Source organism: Petromyzon marinus, unplaced genomic scaffold, assembly GCF_048934315.1.
Source record: "Petromyzon marinus isolate PM22_M1 ecotype Great Lakes invasive population unplaced genomic scaffold, UKy_Petmar_22M1.pri1.0 PM_Scaffold_489, whole genome shotgun sequence".
In the NCBI taxonomy this organism is placed as follows: Eukaryota; Metazoa; Chordata; class Hyperoartia; order Petromyzontiformes; family Petromyzontidae; genus Petromyzon; species Petromyzon marinus.
The window spans coordinates 40,001-64,491 of NW_027423489.1; the positions used below are offsets into that span (position 1 = coordinate 40,001).

General features: G+C 50.6%; 1 protein-coding gene across 1 annotated transcript in view; it reads right to left on the reverse strand.

Annotated features, from left to right (window-relative positions):
- The window catches only part of LOC142923406 (uncharacterized), a 62,760-nt gene extending 38,681 nt beyond the window's left edge, over positions 1-24,079 (reverse strand). Inside the window, exons 1-7 of the mRNA XM_076064495.1 lie at positions 23,931-24,079; positions 23,213-23,217; positions 22,514-22,956; positions 21,992-22,327; positions 20,293-20,437; positions 18,608-18,784; positions 5,990-6,207 (exon numbers count right to left, since the gene is read on the reverse strand). Of these exons, the coding sequence (XP_075920610.1) occupies positions 5,990-6,207; positions 18,608-18,784; positions 20,293-20,437; positions 21,992-22,327; positions 22,514-22,956; positions 23,213-23,217; positions 23,931-24,079 (1,473 nt within the window). The remainder of the gene's footprint in view (positions 1-5,989; positions 6,208-18,607; positions 18,785-20,292; positions 20,438-21,991; positions 22,328-22,513; positions 22,957-23,212; positions 23,218-23,930) is intronic.
- Between the last annotated feature and the right edge of the window lie 412 nt (positions 24,080-24,491).

Here is a 24,491-nt window from a genome sequence, read left to right on the forward strand (position 1 = left end):
GGTTCAATGTTGACTACCTCGCCTGGTCTACAGGAGGTCGTGGGTTCAATGTTGAGATGTTGACTACCTCGCCTGGTCTACAGGAGGTCGTGGGTTCAATGCTGAGATGTTGACTACCTCGCCTGGTCTACAGGAGGTCGTGGGTTCGATGTTGAGATGTTGACTACCTCGCCTGGTACGCAGGAGGTCCTGGGTTCAATGTTGACTACCTCGCCTGGTCTACAGGAGGTCGTGGGTTCAATGTTGAGATGTTGACTACCTCGCCAGGTGTACAGGAGGTCGTGGGTTCAATGCTGAGATGTTGACTACCTCGCCTGGTATACAGGAGGTCGTGGGTTCAATGCTGAGATGTTGACTACATCGCCTGGTGTACAGGAGGTCGTGGGTTCAATGCTGAGATGTTGACTACCTCGCCTGGTACGCAGGAGGTCGTGGGTTCAATGCTGAGATGTTGACAACCTCGCCTGGTATACAGGAGGTCGTGGGTTCAATGCTGAGATGTTGACTACCTCGCCTGGTGTACAGGAGGTCGTGGGTTCAATGTTGAGATGTTGACTACCTCGCCTGGTGTACAGGAGGTCGTGGGTTCAATGTTGAGATGTTGACTACCTCGCCTGGTACGCAGGAGGTCGTGGGTTCAATGCTGAGATGTTGACCACCTCGCCTGGTGTACAGGAGGTCGTGGGTTCAATGTTGAGATGTTGACTACCTCGCTTGGTGTACAGGAGGTCGTGGGTTCAATGTTGAGATGTTGACTACCTCGCCTGGTACGCAGGAGGTCGTGGGTTCAATGCTGAGATGTTGACCACCTCGCCTGGTGTACAGGAGGTCGTGGGTTCAATGTTGAGATGTTGACTACCTCGCCTGGTGTACAGGAGGTCGTGGGTTCAATGTTGAGATGTTGACTACCTCGCCTGGTACGCAGGAGGTCGTGGGTTCAATGCTGAGATGTTGACCACCTCGCCTGGTGTACAGGAGGTCGTGGGTTCAATGTTGAGATGTTGACTACCTCGCCTGGTACGCAGGAGGTCGTGGGTTCAATGCTGAGATGTTGACTACCTCGCCTGGTGTACAGGAGGTCGTGGGTTCAATGCTGAGATGTTGACCACCTCGCCTGGTGTACAGGAGGTCGTGGGTTCAATGCTGAGATGTTGACTACCTCGCCTGGTACGCAGGAGGTCGTGGGTTCAATCTTGAGATGTTGACTACCTCGCCTGGTGTACAGGAGGGTCGTGGGTTCAATCTTGAGATGTTGACCACCTCGCCTGGTGTACAGGAGGTCGTGGGTTCAATGCTGAGATGTTGACTACCTCGCCTGGTGTACAGGAGGTCGTGGGTTCAATGCTGAGATGTTGACTACCTCGCCTGGTGTACAGGAAGTCGTGGGTTCAATGCTGAGATGTTGACTACCTCGCCTGGTGTGCAGGAGGTCGTGGGTTCAATGCTGAGATGTTAACTACCTCGCCTGGTGTACAGGAGGTCGTGGGTTCAATGCTGAGATGTTGACTACCTCGCCTGGTACGCAGGAGGTCGTGGGTTCAATGCTGAGATGTTGACTACCTCGCCTGGTGTACAGGAGGTCGTGGGTTCGATGCTGAGATGTTGACTACCTCGCCTGGTGTACAGGAGGTCGTGGGTTCAATGCTGAGATGTTGACTACCTCGCCTGGTACGCAGGAGGTCGTGGGTTCAATGCTGAGATGTTGACTACCTCGCCTGGTGTACAGGAGGTCGTGGGTTCGATGCTGAGATGTTGACCACCTCGCCTGGTGTGCTGAGATGTTGACTACCTCTGTGGGTGTCTATCAGTATGGGTCTCTGTGAGTCTCTGTGAGTCTCTATGGGTCTCTGTGGGTCTCTGTGAGTCTCTGCGAGTCTCTATGGGTCTCTGTGAGTCTCTATGGGTCTCTGTGAGTCTCTGTGGGTCTCTGTGGGTCTCTATGGGTCTTTGTGGGTCTCTGTGAGTCTCTGTGGGTCTCTATGGGTCTCTGTGATTCTCTATGGGTCTCTGTGAGTCTCTATGGGTCTCTGTGATTCTCTATGGGTCTCAGTGGGTCTCTGTGATTCTCTATGGGTCTCTGTGAGTCTCTATGGGTCTCTGTGGGTCTCTCTGAGTATTGGTCTCTGTGGGTCTCTGTGAGTCTCTATGGGTCTCTGTGAGTCTCTATGGGTCTCTGTGAGTCTCTATGGGTCTCTGTGAGTCTCTGTGGGTCTCTGTGGGTCTCTATGGGTCTCTGTGAGTCTTTCTGAGTATGGGTCTCTGTGGGTCTCTGTGAGTCTCTATGGGTCTCTGTGAGTCTCTCTGAGTATGGGTCTCTGTGGGTCTCTATGGGTCTCTGTGAGTCTCTATGGGTCTCTGTGGGTCTCTCTGAGTATTGGTCTCTGTGGGTCTCTATGGGTCTCTGTGAGTCTCTATGGGTCTCTGTGAGTCTCTCTGAGTATGGGTCTCTGTGGGTCTCTGTGAGTCTCTATGGGTCTCTGTGGGTCTCTGTGAGTCTCTATGGGTCTCTGTGAGTCTCTTTGAGTATGAGTCTCTGTGGGTCTCTGTGAGTCTCTATGGGTCTCTGTGAGTCTCTCTGAGTATGGGTCTCTGTGGGTCTCTGTGAGTCTCTATGGGTCTCTGTGGGTCTCTGTGAGTCTCTATGGGTCTCTGTGAGTCTCTCTGAGTATGTTTATCTGTGAGTCTCTGAGAGTCTCTATGGGTCTCTGTGAGTCTCTATGGGTCTCTGTGAGTCTCTATGGGTCTCTGTGAGTCTCTCTGAGTGTCTCTGAGCGTCTCTGAGAGTTTCTGTGTGTCTCTATGGGTCTCTGTGAATATCTGGGTCTCTGTGAGTCTCTATGGGTCTCTGTGAGACTCTGTGAGTCTCTATGGGTTTCTGTGAGTCTCTGTGTCTCTGTGAGTCTCTGAGTCTCTATGGGTCTCTGTGAGTCTCTGTGAGTCTCTATGGGTTTCTGTGAGTCTCTGTGTCTCTGTGAGTCTCTGTGAGTCTCTATGTGTCTCTGTGAGTATGGGTCTCTGTGAGTCTCTGTGAGTCTCTGTGAGTATGGGTCTCTGTGAGTCTCTGTGAGTCTCTATGGCTCTCTGTGAGTCTCTCTGAGTATGGGTCTCTGCGAGTCTGGGTTTCTGTGTGTCTCCATGGGTCTTTGTGTCTCTCTCTCTGTGTGTCTCTCTCTCTGTGTCTCTCTCTCTGTGTGTCTATCTCTCTCTGTGTGTCTCTCTATGTGTCTCTGTGTGCGTCTCTCTCTGTGTGTGTCTCTCTCTCTCTCTGCTTGTGTGTCTGTCTGTGTGTCTATGTTGTGTGTCTCTCTGTGTGTGTCTGTGTATATCTCTCTCTGTGTGTCTCTGTGTGTCTCTATGGGTCTCTGTGAGTCTCTATGGGTCTCTGTGTGTCTCTCTCTCTGTGTGTCTCTCTCTGTGTGTGTCTCTCTGTGTCTCTCTGTGTCTCTCTGTGTGTCTCTGTGTGTCTCTCCGTGTGTCTCTCTGTGTGTCTCTCTGTGTCTCTCTCTGTGTGTCTCTCCGTGTGTCTCTCTCCATGTCTCTCTGTGTCTTTCTGTGTGTCTCTCTCTGTGTGTCTCTCTCTGTGTCTCTGTGTGTCTCTCTGCGTGTCTCTGTGTCTCTCTCTGTGTGTCTCTGTGTCTCTCTGCGTGTCTCTCTGTGTCTCTCTCTGTGTGTGTCTCTGCGTCTCTCTCTCTGTGTCTCTCTGCGTGTCTCTCTGCGTGTCTCTCTGTGTGTCTCTCTCTGCGTCTCTCTCTGCGTCTCTCCGTGTGTCTCTCTGTGTCTCTCTGTGTGTCTCTCTGTCTGTCTGTCTCTGTGTCTCTCTGTGTCTCTCTGTGTGTCTCTCTGTGTGTCTCTGTGTCTCTCTGTGTCTCTCTGTGTGTCTCTGTGTGTCTCTCTTGTGTCTCTCTGTGTGTCTCTGTGTCTCTCTGTGTCTCTCTGTGTCTGTCTGCGTGTGTCTGCCCTTCGCGGGCAGGCCGATAAAGACGTCTGTCCGGATTGCAACGCCGTCCAATCAGAGGTCGCCGGCAAGAGCAACAACAACGACAACGACATCAACAACAACAACAACCACAACAACAACAATAACAAACAACAACAACGACAACAACAAACAACAACAACAACAACATCAACAACATCAACAACATCATCAACATCAACAACAACATCAACAACATCAACATCACCAAACAACAACAACAAACATCAACAACAACCACAACAACAACAACAAACAACAACAACATCAACAACAACAAACAACAACAACAACCACAACAACAACAAACATCAACAACAACCACAACAACAACAAACATCAACAACAAACAACAACAACAACAACAAACAACAACAACATCAACATCACCAAACAACAACATCAACATCAACAACAAACAACATCAATATCAACAAACAAACAACATCAACAAAACAAACAACAACAAACAACAACAACATCAACAACAACATCAACAACAACAACATCATCAACAACATCAACAACAACATCAACAACATCATCAACAACATCAACAACATCAACATCACCAAACAACAACATCAACATCAAACAACATCAATATCAACAAACAAACAACAACAACAAACAACAACCACAACAACAAACAACAACAACATCAACAACATCATCAACAACATCAACAACATCATCAACATCATCAACATCAACAACAACATCAACATCACCAAACAACAACATCAACATCATCAAACAACATCAATATCAACAAACAAACAACAACAACAAACAATAACCAACAACAAACATCAACAACAAACAACAACAACAACAACATCAACAACAACAAACAACAACAACATCAACAACAACAACAAACAACAACAACAACAACATCAACATCACCAAACAACAACATCAACATCAAACAACATCAATATCAACAAACAAACAACAACAATAACAACAACCACAACAACAAACATCAACAAACATCAACAAAACAAACATCAACAACAACATCAACAAAACAAACATCAACAACAACCACAACAACAAACATCAACAAACATCAACAAAACAACATCAACAAACAACAACAACATCAACATCAACAACAACATCAACAACATCAACAACAACATCATCAACAACAACAACATCAACATCACCAAACAACAACATCAACATCAAACAACATCAATATCAACAAACAAACAACAACAACAAACAACAACCACAACAACAACAACAACAACATCAACAACATCATCAACAACATCAACAACATCATCAACATCATCAACATCAACAACAACATCAACAACAACATCATCAACAACATCAACAACATCAACATCACCAAACAACAACATCAACATCAAACAACATCAATATCAACAAACAAACAAACAACAACATCAACAACAACCACAACAACAAACATCAACAAACATCAACAACAACATCAACAACATCAACAACATCATCAACAACATCAACATCATCAACAACATCATCAACAACATCAACAACAACATCAACAACATCAACAAAACAAACATCATCAACAACATCAACATCATCATCAACAACATCAACAACATCAACAACATCATCAACAACATCAACAACATCAACATCACCAAACAACAACATCAACATCAACAACAAACAACATCAATATCAACAAACAAACAACAACAACAACCACAACAACAAACATCAACAAAACAACATCAACAACAACCACAACAACAAACATCAACAAACATCAACAAAACAACATCAACAAACAACACAACAACAACATCAACAACCACAACATCAACAACAACATCAACAACCACAACAACATCAACATCAACAACAACAACATCAACAACATCAACATCACCAAACAACAACATCAACATCAAACAACATCAACAAACAATAACCAACAACAAACAACAACAAACATCAACAAACATCAACAACAAACATCAACAACAACATGAAGGCGAGCACCTTGGGGTCTTCGAAGTCTCCACGTGGATCCAGGCCGCAGGCTTCCACCAGGCCACAGATTCCTTCCATGGCGTCGCCCATCGCTATGGCGACGCGGCCGGCCCCGCCCCCTCCCAGGAAGCTCCGCCCCCCGGCCAGCACCCCGCCAATGGCGCGGAGGCGCGACGCCACGCGGAGGTCGCGCGCGACGGGGGGAGGGGCTAGGCTGTCGTCAGGGTCTGAATGGGGGGGGAGTTGGGGGGGGAGTTGGGGGGGAGTTGGGGGGGGAGTTGGGGGAGTGGGGAGTGGGGAGTGGGGGGAGTGGGGGGGGAGTGGGGGGGAGTGGGGAGTGGGGGGAGTGGGGGGAGTGGGGGGGGAGTTGGGGGGGAGTTGGGGGGGGAGTGGGGGGGAGTTGGGGGGGGAGTGGGGGGGGGAGTGGGGGGGGAGTTGGGGGGAGTGGGGGGGAGTGGGGAGTGGGGGGAGTTGGGGTGAGTTGGGGGGGAGTTGGGGGGAGTTGGGGGGAGTGGGGGGGAGTGGGGGGGAGTGGGGGGAGTTGGGGGGGGAGTGGGGGGAGTGGGGGGGAGTGGGGGGAGTGGGGAGCGGGGGGAGTTGGGGTGAGTTGGGGGGGAGTTGGGGGGAGTTGGGGGAAGTGGGGGGGAGTTGGGGGGGAGTGGGGAGAGTGGGGAGAGTGGGGGGAGTGGGGGGGAGTTGGGGGGGAGTTGGGGGGGGTGGGGGGAGTGGGGGGGAGTGGGGGGGAGTGGGGGGAGTGGGGGAGTGGGGGAGTGGGGAGTGGGGAGAGTGGGGAGAGTGGGGGGAGTGGGGGGGAGTGGGGTGAGTTGGGGTGGAGTGGGGAGAGTGGGGGGAGTGGGGGGAGTGGGGGGGGTGTGGGGGAGAGTGGGGGGGTCAAAGGACAGCGAGGGGGTGGAAGTGAAACGTTGGATTCCCCACAGCGGCCAAGCCGCACGGTGTAACCGGTTCTGCCTGTCACAGCGACAGGCAGAACCAGTCGGCGTTACAGCCGCCTGCGATGGGACTGTGCGGGATGCACGGTGAGATTCACAAAGGGGGCACCGGCTGATCAAGACGGTCTGGATTGGTCTGTGCTAGGGTCGGCACAGATTGGGGGGTGGGCAGGTGTGACTCGTCTGGTTACGAAACTTCGACTTCGTTACGAACTATCCTAGAGGTAAGTTCAACGGGCCACGCGCAAGAGATGGCGGTGATGGCATCTACATCTGCAGAACGTGAAGAACCAGTGGCATTTACATCTACAGAACGTGAAGAACCAGTGGCATCTACATCTGCAGAACGTGAAGAACCAGTGGCATCTACATCTGTAGAACGTGAAGAACCAGTGGCATCTACATCTGTAGAATGTGAAGAACCAGTGGCATCTACATCTGTAGAACGTGAAGAACCAGTGACATGTACATCTGTAGAACGTGAAGAACCAGTGACATCTACATCTGCAGAACGTGAAGAACCAGTGGCATCTACATCTGCAGAACGTGAAGAACCAGTGGCATCTACATCTACAGAACGTGAAGAAAAAGTGGCATCTACTTCTGCAGAACGTGAAGAACCAGTGGCATCTACAGAACGTGAAGAATCAGTGGCATCTACATCTACAGAACGTGAAGAACCAGTGACATCTACATCTGTAGAACGTGAAGAACCAGTGGCATCTACATCTGCAGAACGTGAAGAACCAGTGGCATCTACATCTGTAGAATGTGAAGAACCAGTGGCATCTACATCTGTAGAATGTGAAGAACCAGTGGCATCTACATCTGTAGAACGTGAAGAACCAGTGGCATCTACATCTACAGAACGTGAAGAACCAGTGACATCTACATCTGCAGAACGTGAAGAACCAGTGGCATCTACATCTGTAGAACGTGAAGAACCAGTGGTATCTACTTCTGCAAAACGTGAAGAACCAGTGACATCTACTTCTGCAGAACGTGAAGAACCAGTGGCAACTACATCTGCAGAACGTGAAGAACCAGTGGCATCTACATCTACAGAACGTGAAGAATCAGTGGCATCTACATCTGTAGAACGTGAAGAACCAGTGGTATCTACATCTACAGAACGTGAAGAACCAGTGGCATCTACATCTGTAGAATGTGAAGAACCAGTGGCATCTACATCTGCAGAATGTGAAGAACCAGTGGTATCTACATCTACAGAACGTGAAGAACCAGTGGCATCTACATCTGCAGAACGTGAAGAACCAGTGGCATCTACATCTGCAGAACGTGAAGAACCAGTGGCATCTACATCTACAGACCATGAATAACCAATGGCATCTACATTTGCAGAACGTGAAGAACCAGTGGCATCTACATCTACAGAACGTGAAGAACCAGTGGCATCTACTTCTACAGAACGTGAAGAACCAGTGGCATCTACATCTACAGAACATTAAGAACCAGTGGTATCTACAGAACGTGAAGAACCAGTGGCATTTACATCTGCAGAACGTGAAGAACCAGTGGCATCTACATCTGCAGAACGTGAAGAACCAGTGGCATCTACATCGGCAGAACATGAAGAACCAGTGACATCTACATCTGTAGATTGTGAAAAACCAGTGGCATCTACATCTGCAGAAGGTGAAGAACCAGTGGCATCTACATCTGCCTAACGTTAAGAACCAGTGACATCTACATCTACAGAACGTGAAGAACCAGTGGCATCTACTTCTGCAGAACGTGAAGAACCAGTGGCATCTACATCTGCCTAACGTTAAGAACCAGTGGCATCTACATCTGCAGAACGTGAAGAACCAGTGGCATCTACATCTGTAGAACGTGAAGAATCAGTGGCATCTACATCTGCAGAATGCAAAGATGTAGTGGCATCTACATCTGTAGAATGTGAAGAACCAGTGGCATCTACATCTGTAGAATTTGAAGAACCAGTGGCATCTACATCTGTAGAACGTGAAGAACCAGTGACATGTACATCTGCAGAATGCAAAGATGTAGTGGCATCTACATCTGTAGAATGTGAAGAACCAGTGGCATCTACATCTGTAGAATTTGAAGAACCAGTGGCATCTACATCTACAGAACGTGAAGAACCAATGGCATCTACATCTACAGAACGTGAAGAATCAGTGGCATCTACATCTGCAGAACGTGAAGAACCAGTGGCATCTACATCTGCAGAACGTGAAGAACCAGTGACATGTACATCTGTAGAACGTGAAGAACCAGTGGCATCTACATCTGCAGAACGTGAAGAACCAGTGGCATCTATATCTGCAGAACGTGAAGAACCAGTGGCATCTACTTCTACAGAACGTGAAGAACCAGTGGCATCTACATCTGCAGAACGTAAAGAACCAGTGGCATCTACATCTGTAAAACGTGAAGAACCAGTGGCATCTACATCTGTAGAACGTGAAGAATCAGTGGCATCTACATCTGTAGAATGTAAAGAACCAGTGGCATCTACATCTGCAGAACGTGAAGAACCAGTGGCATCTACTTCTGCAGAACGTGAAGAACCAGTGGCATCTACATCTACAGAACGTGAAGAACCAGTGGTATCTACTTCTGCAGAACGTGAAGAACCAGTGGCATCTACATCTGTAGAACGCGAAGAACCAGTTGCATCTACAGAACGTGAAGAACCAATGGCATCTACATCTGTAGAACGTGAAGAACCAGTGGCATCTACATCTACAGAACGTGAAGAACCAGTGGGCATCTACATCTACAGAACGTGAAGAACCAGTGGCATCTACATCTACAGAACGTGAAGAACCAGTGACATCTACATCTGTAGAACGTGAAGAATCAGTGACATCTACATCTGCAGAACGTGAAGAACCAGTGGCATCTACAGAATGTGAAGAACCAGTGACATGTACATCTGCAGAATGCAAAGATGCAGTGGCATCTACATCTGTAGAACGTGAAGAACCAGTGGGCATCTACATCTACAGATCGTGAAGAACCAGTGACATCTACATCTGTAAAACGTGAAGAACCAGTGGCATCTACATCTGCAGATTGTGAAAAACCAGTGGCATCTACATCTGCAGAAGGTGAAGAACCAGTGGCATCTACATCTACAGAACGTGAAGAACTAGTGGCATCTACATCTGTAGAACGTGAAGAACCAGTGGGCATCTACATCTACAGAACGTGAAGAACCAGTGGCATCTACATCTGCAGAACGTGAAGAACCAGTGACATGTACATCTGTAGAACGTGAAGAACCAGTGGCATCTACATCTGCAGAACGTGAAGAACCAGTGGCATCTATATCTGCAGAACGTGAAGAACCAGTGGCATCTACTTCTACAGAACGTGAAGAACCAGTGGCATCTACATCTGCAGAACGTAAAGAACCAGTGGCATCTACATCTGTAAAACGTGAAGAACCAGTGGCATCTACATCTGTAGAACGTGAAGAATCAGTGGCATCTACATCTGTAGAATGTAAAGAACCAGTGGCATCTACATCTGCAGAACGTGAAGAACCAGTGGCATCTACTTCTGCAGAACGTGAAGAACCAGTGGCATCTACATCTACAGAACGTGAAGAACCAGTGGCATCTACTTCTGCAGAACGTGAAGAACCAGTGGCATCTACATCTGTAGAACGCGAAGAACCAGTTGCATCTACAGAACGTGAAGAACCAATGGCATCTACATCTGTAGAACGTGAAGAACCAGTGGCATCTACATCTACAGAACGTGAAGAACCAGTGGGCATCTACATCTACAGAACGTGAAGAACCAGTGGCATCTACATCTACAGAACGTGAAGAACCAGTGACATCTACATCTGTAGAACGTGAAGAATCAGTGACATCTACATCTGCAGAACGTGAAGAACCAGTGGCATCTACAGAATGTGAAGAATCAGTGACATGTACATCTGCAGAATGCAAAGATGCAGTGGCATCTACATCTGTAGAACGTGAAGAACCAGTGGGCATCTACATCTACAGATCGTGAAGAACCAGTGACATCTACATCTGTAAAACGTGAAGAACCAGTGGCATCTACATCTGCAGAAGGTGAAGAACCAGTGGCATCTACATCTACAGAACGTGAAGAACTAGTGGCATCTACATCTGTAGAACGTGAAGAACCAGTGGGCATCTACATCTACAGAACGTGAAGAACCAGTGACATCTACATCTACAGAACGTGAAGAATCAGTGACATCTACATCTACAGAACGTGAAGAACCAGTGGGCATCTACATCTACAGAACGTGAAGAACCAGTGGGCATCTACATCTACAGAACGTGAAGAACCAGTGACATCTACATCTACAGAACGTGAAGAATCAGTGACATCTACATCTGCAGAACGTGAAGAACCAGTGACATCTACATCTACAGAACGTGAAGAACCAGTGACATCTACATCTGCAGAACGTGAAGAACCAGTGGCATCTACATCTACAGAACGTGAAGAACCAGTTGCATCTACATCTACAGAACGTGAAGAACCAGCGGCATCTACATCTACAGAACGTGAAGAACCAGTGGCATCTACATCTACAGAACGTGAAGAACCAGTGGCATCTACATCTACAGAACGTGAAGAACCAGTGGCATCTACATCTACAGAACGTGAAGAGCCAGTGACATCTACGTCTGCAGAATGTGAAGAACCAGTGAAATCTACATCTGTAGAACGTGAAGAACCAGTGGTATCTACTTCTGCAGAACGTGAAGAACCAGTGGCATCTACATCTGCAGAACGTGAAGAACCAGTGGCATCTACAGAACGTAAAGAATCAGTGGCATCTACATCTGCAGAACGTGAAGAACCAGTGGCATCTACATCTGCAGAACGTGAAGAACCAGTGGCATGTAAATCTGCAGAAGGTGAAGAACCAGTGGCATCTACATCTGCAGAACGTGAAGAACCAGTGGCATCTACATCTGTAGAACGTGAAGAACCAGTAGCATCTACATCTGCAGAACGTGAAGAACCAGTGGCATCTACATCTGTAGAACGTGAAGAACCAGTGGCATCTACATCTACAGAACGTGAAGAACCAGTGGCATCTACATCTACAGAACGTTAAGAACCAGTGGCATCTACATCTGCAGAACGTGAAGAACCAGTGGCATCTACATCTGTAGAATGTGAAGAACCAGTGGCATCTACATCTGCAGAACGTGAAGAACCAGTGGCATCTACATCTGCAGAACGTGAAGAACCAGTGGCATCTACATCTGCAGAACGTGAAGAACCAGTGACATGTACATCTGCACAACGTGAAGAACCAGTGGCATCTACATCTGCAGAACGTGAAGAACCAGTGACATGTACATCTGCACAACGTGAAGAACCAGTGGCATCTACTTCTGCAGAACGTGAAGAACCAGTGACATCTACATCTGCAGAACGTGAAGAACCAGTGGCATCTACATCTGTAGAATGTGAAGAACCAGTGACATCTACATCTGTAGAATGTGAAGAACCAGTGACATCTACATCTGCAGAACGTGAAGAACCAGTGGCATCTACATCTACAGAACGTGAAGAACCAGTGGCATCTACATCTGCAGAACGTGAAGAACCAGTGACATGTACATCTGCACAACGTGAAGAACCAGTGACATCTACATCTACAGAACGTGAAGATGCAGTGGCATCTACATCGACAGAATGTGAAGAACCAGTGGCATCTACATCTGCAGAACGTGAAGAACCAGTGGCATGTAAATCTGCAGAAGGTGAAGAACCAGTGACATCTACATCTGCAGAACGTGAAGAACCAGTGGCATCTACATCTGTAGAATGTGAAGAACCAGTGGCATCTACATCTGCAGAACGTGAAGAACCAGTGGCATCTACATCTGCAGGACGTGAAGAACCAGTGGCATCTACATCTGCAGAACGTGAAGAACCAGTGGCATCTACATCTACAGAACGTGAAGAACCAGTGACATCTACATCTGTAGAATGTGAAGAACCAGTGGCATCTACATCTGCAGAACGTGAAGAACCAGTGGCATCTACATCTGTAGAATGTGAAGAACCAGTGGCATCTACATCTGTAGAACGTGAAAAACCAATGGCATCTACAACTGTAGAACGTGAAGAACCAGTGGCATCTACATCTGCAGAACGTGAAGAACCAGTGGTATCTACTTCTGCAGAATGTGAAGAACCAGTGGCATCTACATCTACAGAACGTGAAGAACCAGTGGCATCTACATCTACAGAACGTGAAGAACCAGTGGCATCTACATCTGCAGAATGTGAAGAACCAGTGGCATCTACATCTGCAGAACATGAAGAACCAGTGGCATCTATATCTGCAGAACGGTAAGAACCAGTGGCATCTACATCTGTAGAACGTGAAGAACCAGTGGCATCTACATCTACAGAATGTGAAGAACCAGTGGCATCTACATCTGTAGAACGTGAAGAACCAGTGGCATCTACATCTACAGAACGTGAAGAACCAGTGGCATCTACATCTACAGAACGTGAAGAACCAGTGGCATCTACATCTGTAGAACGTGAAGAACCAGTGACGTCTACATCTACAGAACGTGAAGAACCAGTGACATCTACATCTGCAGAACGTGAAGAACCAGTGACGTCTACATCTACAGAACGTGAAGAACCAGTGGCATCTACATCTACAGAACATGAAGAACCAGTGGCATCTACATCTGTAGAACGTGAAGAACCAGTGGCATCTACATCTGTAGAATGTGAAGAACCAGTGGCATCTACATCTGTAGAACGTGAAGAACCAGTGGCATCTACATCTGCAGAACGTGAAGAACCAGTGGCATCTACATCTACAGAACGTGAAGAACCAGTGGCAACTACATCTACAGAACGTGAAGAACCAGTGGCATCTACAGAACGTGAAGAACCAGTGGCATCTACATTTGCAAAACGTTAAGAACCAGTGGCATCTACATCTGCAGAACGTGAAGAACCAGTGGCATCTACATCTGTAGAACGTGAAGAACCAGTGGCATCTACATCTGCAGAACGTGAAGAACCAGTGGCATCTACATTTGCAAAACGTTAAGAACCAGTGGCATCTACATCTGCAGAACGTGAAGAACCAGTGGCATCTACATCTGTAGAATGTGAAGAACCAGTGGCATCTACATCTGCAGAACGTGAAGAACCAGTGGCATCTACATCTGTAGAATGTGAAGAACCAGTGGCATCTACATCTGCAGAACGTGAAGAACCAGTGGCATCTACATCTGTAGAATGTGAAGAACCAGTGGCATCTACATCTGCAGAACGTGAAGAACCAGTGGCATCTACATCTGCAGAACGTGAAGAACCAGTGGCATCTACATCTGCAGAACGTGAAGAACCAGTGACATGTACATTTGCACAACGTGAAGAACCAGTGGCATCTACATCTGCAGAACGTGAAGAACCAGTGGCATCTACATCTACAGAACGTGAAGAACCAGTGGCATGTAAATCTGCAGAACGTGAAAAACCAGTGGCATCTACATCTTTAGAATGTGAAGAACCAGTGGCATCTACATCTGCAGAACGTGAAGAACCAGTGACATCTACATCTGCAGAACGTGAAGAACCAGTGGCATCTACATCTGCAGAACGTGAAGAACCAGTGGCATCTACATCTACAGAATGTGAAGAACCAGTGGCATCTACATCTGTAGAACGTGAAGAACCAGTGACATCTACATCTGTAGAACGTGAAGAACCAGTGGCATCTACATCTGTAGAACGTGAAGAACCAGTGGCATCTACATCTGTAGAACGTGAAGAACCAGTGGCATCTACATCTGTAGAATGTGAAGAACCAGTGGCATCTACATCTGCAGAACGTGAAGAACCAGTGACATCTACATCTGCAGAACGTGAAGAACCAGTGGCATCTACAGAATGTGAAGAACCAGTGACATGTACATCTGCAGAATGCAAAGATGCAGTGGCATCTACATCTACAGAACGTGAAGAACCAGTGACATCTACATCTACAGAACGTGAAGAACCAGTGGCTTCTACATCTGCAGAACGTGATGAACCAGTGGCATCTACATCTGTAGAACGTGAAGAACCAGTGGCATCTACATCTGTAGAATGTGAAGAACCAGTGGCATCTACATCTGCAGAACGTGAAGAACCAGTGGCATCTACATCTGCAGAACGTGAAGAACCAGTGGCATCTACATCTACAGAACGTGAAGAACCAGTGGCATCTACATCTACAGAACGTGAAGAACCAATGGCATCTACATCTACAGAACGTGAAGAACCAGTGACATCTACATCTGCAGAACGTGAAGAACCAGTGGCATCTACATCTACAGAACGTGGAGAACCAGTGGCATCTACATCTGTAGAACGTGAAGAACCAGTGGCATCTACAGAGCATGAAGATCCAGTGACATCTACATCTGCAGAACGTGAAGAACCAGTGACATCTACATCTGCAGAACGTGAAGAACCAGTGGCATCTACATCTGCAGAACGTGGAGAACCAGTGGCATCTACATCTGTAGAACGTGAAGAACCAGTGGCATCTACAGCTGTAGAATGTGAAGAACCAGTGGTATCTACATCTGCAGAACGTGAAGAACCATTGGCATCTACATCTACAGAACGTGAAGAGTCTATGGGTGTCTGTGTGAGTCTATGGGTCTCTGTGTGAGTCTATGGGTTTCTGTGTGAGTCTATAGATCTCTGTGTGAGTAGTCTATGGGTGTCTATGTGAGCAGTCTATGGGTCTCTGTGTGAGTAGTCTGTGGGTCTCTGTCTGAGTAGTCTATGGGTCTCTGTGTGAGTAGTCTATGGGTCTCTGTCTGAGTAGTCTATGGGTCTCTGTGGGAGTAGTCTGTGGGTCTCTGTGGGAGGAGTCTATGGGTCTCTGTGGGAGGAGTCTATGGGTCTCTGAGGGAGGAGTCTATGGGTCTCTGTGTGAGTCTATGGGTTTCTGTGTGAGTCTATGGGTCTCTATGTGAGTAGTCTATGGATCTCTGTGTGAGTCTATGGGTTCCTGTGTGAGTCTATGGGTGTCTATGTGAGTAGTCTATGGGTGTCTATGTGAGCAGTCTATGGGTCTCTGTGTGAGTAGTCTGTGGGTCTCTGTGGGAGGAGTCTATGGGTCTCTATGTGAGTAGTCTATGGGTCTCTGCGTGAATAGTCTAAGGGTCTTTGTGTGAGTAGTCTGTGGGTCTCTGTGGGAGGAGTCTATGGGTCTCTGTGGGAGGAGTCTATGGGTCTCTGTGGGAGGAGTCTGTGGGTCTCTGTGTGAGTAGTCTATTGAGTCTCTGTGGGATGAGTCTATGGGTCTCTGTGGGAGGAGTCTTAGGGCTCTGTGGGAGGAGTCTATGGGTCTCTGTGTGAGTAGTCTATGGGTCTCTGTGGGAGGAGTCTATGGGTCTCTGTGTGAGTAGTCTATGGGTCTCTGTGGGAGGAGTCTATGGGTCTCTGTGGGAGGAGTCTATGGGTCTCTGTGTGAGTAGTCTATGGGTCTCTGTGGGAGGAGTCTATGGGTCTCTGTGGGAGTAGTCTATGGGTCTCTGTGGGAGGAGTCTATGGGTCTCTGTGGGAGGAGTCTATGGGTCTCTGTGTGAGTAGTCTATGGGTCTCTGTGGGAGGAGTCTATGGGTCTCTGTGGGAGGAGTCTATGGGTCTCTGTGTGAGTAGTCTATGGGTCTCTGTGGGAGGAGTCTATGGGTCTCTGTGGGAGTAGTCTATGGGTCTCTGTGGGAGGAGTCTATGGGTCTCTGTGGGAGGAGTCTATGGGTCACTGTGGGAGGAGTCTATGGGTCTCTGTGGGAGGAGTCTATGGGTCTTTGTGGGAGGAGTCTTAGGGTCTCTGTGGGAGGAGTCTATGGGTCTCTGTGGGAGGAGTCTATGGGTCTCTGTGTGAGTAGTTAGTGGGTGTTTGTGGGAGGAGTCTGTGGGTCTCTGTGGGAGGAGTCTAAGGGTCTCTGTGGGAGGAGTCTATGGGTCTCTGTGGGAGGAGTCTGTGGGTCTCTGTGGGAGGAGTCTATGGGTCTCTGTGGGAGGCGTCTATGGGTCTCTGTGTGAGTAGTCTATGGGTCTTTGTGAGCGGAGTCTGTGGTTCTATGTGGGAGGAGTCTATGGGTCTCTGTGGGAGGAGTTTGTGGGTCTTTGTGGGAGGAGTCTATGGGTCTCTGTGAGTAGTCTTAGGGCTCTGTGGGAGGAGTCTATGGGTCTCTGTGGGAGGAGTCTGTGGGTCTCTGTGGGAGGAGTCTGTGGTTCTCTGTGGGAGGAGTCTGTGGGTCTTTGTGGGAGGAGTCTATGGGTATCTGTGGGAGGAGTCTATGGGTCTCTGTGGGAGGAGTCTGTGGTTCTCTGTGGGAGGAGTCTATGGGTCTCTGTGGGAGGAGTCTGTGGGTCTCTGTGGGAGGAGTCTATTGGTCTCTGTGGGAGGAGTCTATGGGTCTTTGTGGGAAGAGTCTATGGGTCTCTGTGGGAGGAGTCTGTGGGTCTCTGTGGGAGGAATCTGTGGTTCTCTGTGGGAGGAGTCTGTGGGTCTTTGTGGGAGGAGTCTGTGGGTCTCTGTGGGAGGAATCTGTGGTTCTCTGTGGGAGGAGTCTGTGGGTCTCTGTGGGAGGAATCTGTGGTTCTCTGTGGGAGGAGTCTATGGGTCTTTGTGGGAGGAGTCTATGGGTCTCTGTGAGTAGTCTTAGGGCTCTGTGGGAGGAGTCTATGGGTCTCTGTGGGAGGAGTCTATGGGTTTTTGTGGGAGGAGTCTTAGGGCTCTGTGGGAGGAGTCTATGGGTCTCTGTGTGAGTAGTCTATGGGTCTCTGTGGGAGGAGTCTATGGGTCTCTGTGGGAGGAGTCTATGGGTCTCTGTGTGAGTAGTCTGTGGGTCTCTGTGGGAGGAGTCTATGGGTCTCTGTGGGAGGAGTCTATGGGTCTCTGTGTGAGTAGTCTATGGGTCTCTGTGGGAGGAGTCTGTGGGTCTCTGTGGGAGGAGTCTATGGGTCTCTGTGGGAGGAGTCTGTGGGTCTCTGTGGGAGGAGTCTATGGGTCTCTGTGGGAGGAGTCTATGGGTCTCTGTGGGAAGAGTCTGTGGGTCTCTGTGGGAGGAATCTGTGGTTCTCTGTGGGAGGAGTCTGTGGGTCTTTGTGGGAGGAGTCTATGGGTCTCTGTGGGAGGAGTCTATGGGTCTCTGTGGGAGGAGTCTGTGGGTCTTTGTGGGAGGAGTCTGTGGGTCTTTGTGGGAGGAGTCTATGGGTCTCTGTGGAAGGAGTCCAAGGGTCTCTGTGGGAGGAGTCTATGGGTCTTTGTAGGAGGAGTCTATGGGTCTCTGTGGGAGGAGTCTATGGGTCTCTGTGGGAGGAGTCTATGGGTCTTTGTGGGAGGAGTCTATGGGTCTCTGTGGGAGGAGTCTATGGGTCTCTGTGGGAGGAGTCTATGGGTCTCTCTGGGAGGAGTCTATGAGTCTGTGTGAGTAGTCTATGGGTCTTTGTGGGCGGAGTCTGTGGGTCTTTGTGGGAGGAGTCTATGGGTCTCTGTGGGAGGAGTCTATGGGTCTTTGTGGGAGGAGTCTATGGGTCTCTGTGAGTAGTCTTAGGGCTCTGTGGGAGGAGTCTATGGGTCTTTGTGGGAGGAGTCTATGGGTCTTTGTGGGAGGAGTCTGTGGGTGTACGGACGCACCCACACTAGGTCGGCTCTGGAGTGAAACGTAGTAGGAGTCCAGACCTCCCCAGCACACCGCCAGGCCCACCACGCGCCTGGCCCCGCCCACCGCGCTCCCATTGGCCGCTCGCGCCTCGCCGGAGGCTCCGCCCACGACGACGGCTCCGCCCACCGCGCCATTTTCGCAGGGCCCAGCTGAAGAGTTCACCCAATGGGAGAAGGGAGTCCATGTGTTAGTTTGTGGGTGTGTGTGTCTGTATGTATGTCTGTGTCTGTATGTATGTCTGTGTGTGTATGTATGTCTATGTGTGTGTATGTATGTCTATGTGTCTGTATGTGTTAGTCTGTGGGTGTATGTGTGTGTAGTGTATGTCTATGTGTCTGTATGTATGTCTATGTGTTAGTCTGTGGGTGTATGTGTCTGTATGTATGTCTATGTGTTAGTCTGTGGGTGTATGTGTCTGTATGTATGTCTATGTGTGTGTATGTATGTCTATGTGTTAGTCTGTGGGTGTATGTGTCTGTATGTATGTCTATGTGTGTGTATGTATGTCTATGTGTTAGTCTGTGGGTGTATGTGTGTAGTGTATGTCTATGTGTCTGTATGTGTGTTTATGTGTCTGTATGTTTATGTGTCTGTATGTGTGTTTATGTGTCTGTATGTCTATGTCTCTGTATGTGTGTTTATGTGTCTGTATGTGTGCCTATGTGTTAGTCTGTGGGTGTATGTGTGTGTAGTGTATGTCCATGTGTATGTATGTATGTCTATGTGTCTGTATGTATGTCTATGTGTTAGTCTGTGGGTGTATGTGTGTGTAGTGTATGTCTATGTGTCTGTATGTATGTCTATGTGTCTGTATGTCTATGTGTCTGTATGTGTGTTTATGTGTCTGTATGTATGTCTATGTGTTAGTCTGTGGGTGTATGTGTCTGTATGTATGTCTATGTGTCTGTATGTCTATGTGTCTATATGTATGTCTATGTGTCTGTATGTGTGTCTATGTGTCTGTGTGTGTGTCTATGTGTCTGTATGTATGTCTATGTGTCTGTATGTATGTCTATGTGTTAGTCTGTGGGTGTATGTGTCTGTATGCGTGTCTATGTGTCTGTATGTGTGTCTATGTGTCTGTATGTGTGTCTATGTGTCTGTATGTATGTCTATGTGTCTGTATGTGTCTATGTGTCTGTATGTGTGTCTATGTGTCTGTATGTATGTCTATGTGTCTGTATGTGTGTCTATGGGTCTCCGTGTGAGTAGTCTATGGGTCTCTGTGTGATGAGTCTATGGGTCTCTGTGTGAGTAGTCTGTGGGTATAGTGTAGTGTATAGTGTAGTGTATAGTGTAGTATAGTGTATAATGTAGTGTATAGTGTAGTGTATAGTGTAGTGTATAGTGTAGTGCATAGTGTAGTGCATAGTATAGTGTAGTGCATAGTATAGTGTAGTGTGTAGTGTATAGTGTAGTGTATAGTGTAGTGTATAGTGTAGTGTAGTGTATAGTGTATAGTCGTGTATAGTATAGTGTATAGTGTAGTGTATAGTGTAGTGTATAGTGTAGCATATAGTGTAGTGTATAGTGTAGTGTATAGTGTAGTGTAGTGTGTATAGTGTAGTGTATAGTGTAGTGTATAATGTAGTGTATAGTAGTGTATAGTGTAGTGTATAGTGTAGTGTATAGTGTATAGTGTAGTGTAGCGTCTCACCCCTATAGAACCTCCCCCCGATGAGCTTTGCCCCTCCCCCTCCTCCCCCTCCTCCCCCTCCCCCCCCTCCCCCCCCACCCCCTCCCCCCCCTCCGTGGCCCTCCCAGGCGAGTGCGATGGAGTAGCGTGGCTGAGCCTCCCACTCCTTGAGGAAAGTGGCGAACAGCTCAGAGTCACTCGCCACATCCACAATGCAGAAGCTTTCCCGCTCGGCCGCCACGAGAACTCCCTCGCCTCTCACGTCGCCACCGCCTCCACCGCCTCCTCCTCCACCGCCTCCTCCTCCACCGCCTCCTCCTCCACCGCCTCCTACTACACCTCCTACTCCTCCTCCTACTCCTCCTCCTACTCCACCTCCTACTACACCTCCTCCTACTCCACCTCCTCCTCCTACTCCACCTACTACTCCACCTCCTACTCCTCCTCCTACTCTTACTCCTCCACCTCCTCCTTCTCCTACTCCACCTCCTCCACCTCCACCTACTCCTCCACCACCTCCACCTCCTCCTACTCTTCCTCCTCCTCCTTCTCCTACTCCACCTTCTACTCCACCACCTCCTCCACCACCTCCTCCACCTCCTACTCCACCTCCTACTCCTCCTCCTCCTCCACCACCTCCTACTACACCTCCTACTCCTCCACCTCCTCCTACTCCACCTCCTACTCCTCCACCTCCTCCTACTCCTCCTACTCTTCCTCCTCCACCTCCTCCTCCTCCTACTCCACCTCCTACTCCTCCACCTCCTACTCCACCTCCTACTCCTCCTCCTACTCCACCTCCTCCTCCACCTCCTACTCCACCTCCTCCTCCACCTCCTACTCCACCTCCTACTACACCTCCTACTCCTCCTCCTACTCCTCCTCCTACTCCTCCTACTCTTACTCCTCCTCCTCCTCCACCTCCTACTCCACCTCCTACTCCTCCTCCTACTCCACCTCCTACTCCACTTCCTACTCCACCTCCTACTCCACCTCCTACTCCACCTCCTCCACCTCCTACTCCTCCTCCTACTCCTCCTCCTACTCCTACTCCTCCACCTCCTCCTACTCCACCTACTCCTCCACCTCCTCCTTCTCCTACTCCACCTCCTACTCCACCTCCTCTTCCACCTCCTCTTCCACCTCCTCCACCTCCTCCTACTCCTACTCCTCCTCCTACTCTTACTCCTCCTACTCCTACTCCACCTCCTCCTACTCTTACTCCTCCACCTCCTCCTACTCCACCTCCTCCACCTCCTACTCCTCCTACTCTTACTCCTCCTACTCCTCCTCCTACTCCACCTCCTCCTCCTACTCCACCTCCTCCTACTCCTACTCCTCCTCCTACTCCTCCTACTCCTACTCCACCTCCTCCTCCTACTCTTACTCCTCCACCTCCTCCTACTCCACCTCCTCCACCTCCTACTCCTCCTCCTCCACCTCCTCTTCCACCTCCTCCACCTCCTCCTACTCCTACTCCTCCTCCTACTCTTACTCCTCCTACTCCTACTCCACCTCCTCCACCTCCTCCTTCACCTCCACCTCCTCCTCCTCCACCTCCTCCTACTCCTACTCCACCTCCTACTCCTCCACCTCTTCCTTCTCCTCCTCCTCCTCCACCTCCTCCTCCTCCTCCTCCCTGCTCTTCTTGGCCACCGACTCGCGACGGTGACCATCGCCACGCCGGGTCGGCAGTCGCGCCCCAACTTGGGCCCGGTGCCGCCCCCGGCGCCCTGCCCTCGCCTAGATTACCGCCGTCCTTCGCAGCCGAACGGATTTCCTTCCTGCCGCCCGCGGCAGCGTCCCTCCGGCCCGGTGCCGCCCCCGGCGCCCTGCCCTCGCCTAGCCCCCGCTCGGCGGAACCGGGCGGCCGGCCGCAGCTCCGTCTCCGCCGTTTGGCGCGGGATGGGGAGTCGCTTTTGGGCTCCGGGCCGCCGCTGCCGCCGCCGCTGCCGTTTGGCGACACGACGTCTTCCCTCCTGGCGAGGGTGGCAGCGGCAGGCCGCTCCTCGTCAGCGCTCCCTCTGCCGCCCCGAGCGGGAAGGCCCCTCGGGGACTTGGGAGTCCGCGCGGGGCCCGGTGGGGACGGCGTCCCCGGGATGACCCCCGAGTCCGGGGGATCAAAATCGCCTCCGGCGCCACCGCCGCCACCACCACCACCACCACCACCACCGCCGCCACCACCACCACCACCACCACCGATGCATTCACCACCACGACCGCCGTCGCCACCGCCCGGCACGTTCCGCGCGAGCTGCGTGGACGGCCGCAGCCGCCGCCGCCGCCTGGCGCCATCGCCGCCGCGGTTCTTGATCGGCGACACCGCCCATGCCACGCTGGCGCGGCATTCGCCGGGAGGCTCGGCGGGAGGCTCGCCGGGAGGCTCGCCGGGAGGCTCGCCGGGAGGCTCGCCGGGAGGCTCGGCGGGAGGCTCGCCGGGAGGCTCGCCGGGAGGCTCGCCGGGAGGCTCGGCGGGAGGCTCGCCGGGAGGCTCGGCGGGAGGCTCGCCGGGAGGCTCGCCGGGAGGCTCGCCGGGAGGCTCGCCGGGAGGCTCGGCGGGAGGCTCGCCGGGAGGCGTGCGATGGAGGGGGGCCGGCGGCCGCTCTCGTTCCCGCCCGTCCACGCTGAAGGTCTCGCCGAGGTCCCAGTCCACGGGGCCCAAGACGCGGTGATCCCCTCCCTCCGCTATCGTGGCGGAGAGGTGGCAAGCGTCCAAGCCATCGATGGTGTCAAACAAATCCTCCTCCTCCTCCTCCTCCTCTGCCTTCTGCTCCTCCTCCTCCTCCGCTGTTTTCTCTCCCTTCACCCTCTGCTCCTTCTCAGCTTCCTCCACCGCTACCGTGACGGACGTCCGGCAAGCGTCCAAGTCAAGGAGGGTGCCAAACAAATCCTCCTCCTCCTCCTCCTCCTCCGCTGTCTCCTCCTCCTCCTCCGCCTCCACTATCTCTGCGGAGAGGTCGCAAGCATCCAAGCCATCGATGGTGTCAAACAAATCCTCCTCCTGCTGCTCCGCTATCTTCTCATCCTCCTCCTCCTCTGCCTTCTGCTCCTCCTCCTCCACTATCTTGACGGAGAGGTCGCAAGCATCCAAGCCATCGATGGTGTCAAACAAATCCTCCGCTGTCTCCTCCTCCTCTGCCTTCTGCTCCTCCTCTGCTGTCTCCTCCTCCTCCTCCGCCTCCTCCGCTATCTCCTCCTCTTCCTCCTCCTCCTCCTCCGCTATCTTGGCGGAGAGGTCGCAAGCGTCCAAGTCAAGGAGGGTGCCAAACAAATCCTCCTCCTCCTCCTCCTGCTGCTCTGCTATCTTCTCATCCTTCTGCTCCTCCTCCTCCTCCGCCTTCTGCTCCTCCTCCTTCTCCGCTATCTTTACAGAGAGGTCGCAAGCATCCAAGCCATCGATGGTGTCAAACAAATCCTCCTCCTCCTCCTCCTCCGCTATCTTCTCATCCTCCTCTTCCTCCGCTGTCTCCTCCGCCTCCTCCGCTATCTTGGCGGAGAGGTCGCAAGCGTCCAAGTCAAGGAAGGTGTCGAACAAATCCTCCTCCTCCTCCTCCGCCTCCTCCTCCGCTGTCTTCCCTTCCTGCTCGACCTTCTCCTCCTTCCCCGCTGTATTCTCAGCTTCCTCCCCCTGCTGCTGCTGCTCCTGCTGCTGCTCCTGCCGCTGCTGCTCCTGCTGCTCCGCTATCTTGGCGGAGAGGTCGCAGGCGTCCAAGCCATCGATGGTGTCAAACAAATCATCGCCTTCCTCCGCTGATATCTGCTCCTCCACTGCTACTTTGACGGAGGGCTGGCTAGCATCCAAATCCATGAGGGTGTCGAAGATTTGATCCTCCTCCTCCACCTCCTCCTCCTCCTCCTCCACGTCCTCCTCCTCGTCGAAATCCACGAGGGTGTCGAAGATGTCCTCCCCACTCAAGTCAACACTCGCATGGCCAGCGTCACCGTAGCCGCCGACGTCATCATCAAAGGCGACGACATCATCACAGGCGACGACATCATCACAGGCAACGACGTCGTCATCACAGGCGACGACGTCATCACAGGCGATGACGTCATCACAGTCGTCGACGACGTCATCATCACGGCGGACGACGTCATCATCACGGCGTCCGCTTTTCCCGCTCGTCTCTCCGGTCTTCCCGTGAAGAATAAGAAGAACCCTTTGGGAATTCTCGTGAAGATTCTCTTCCCTCTCCCCGTTACCTCGTTCACTTGTCCCA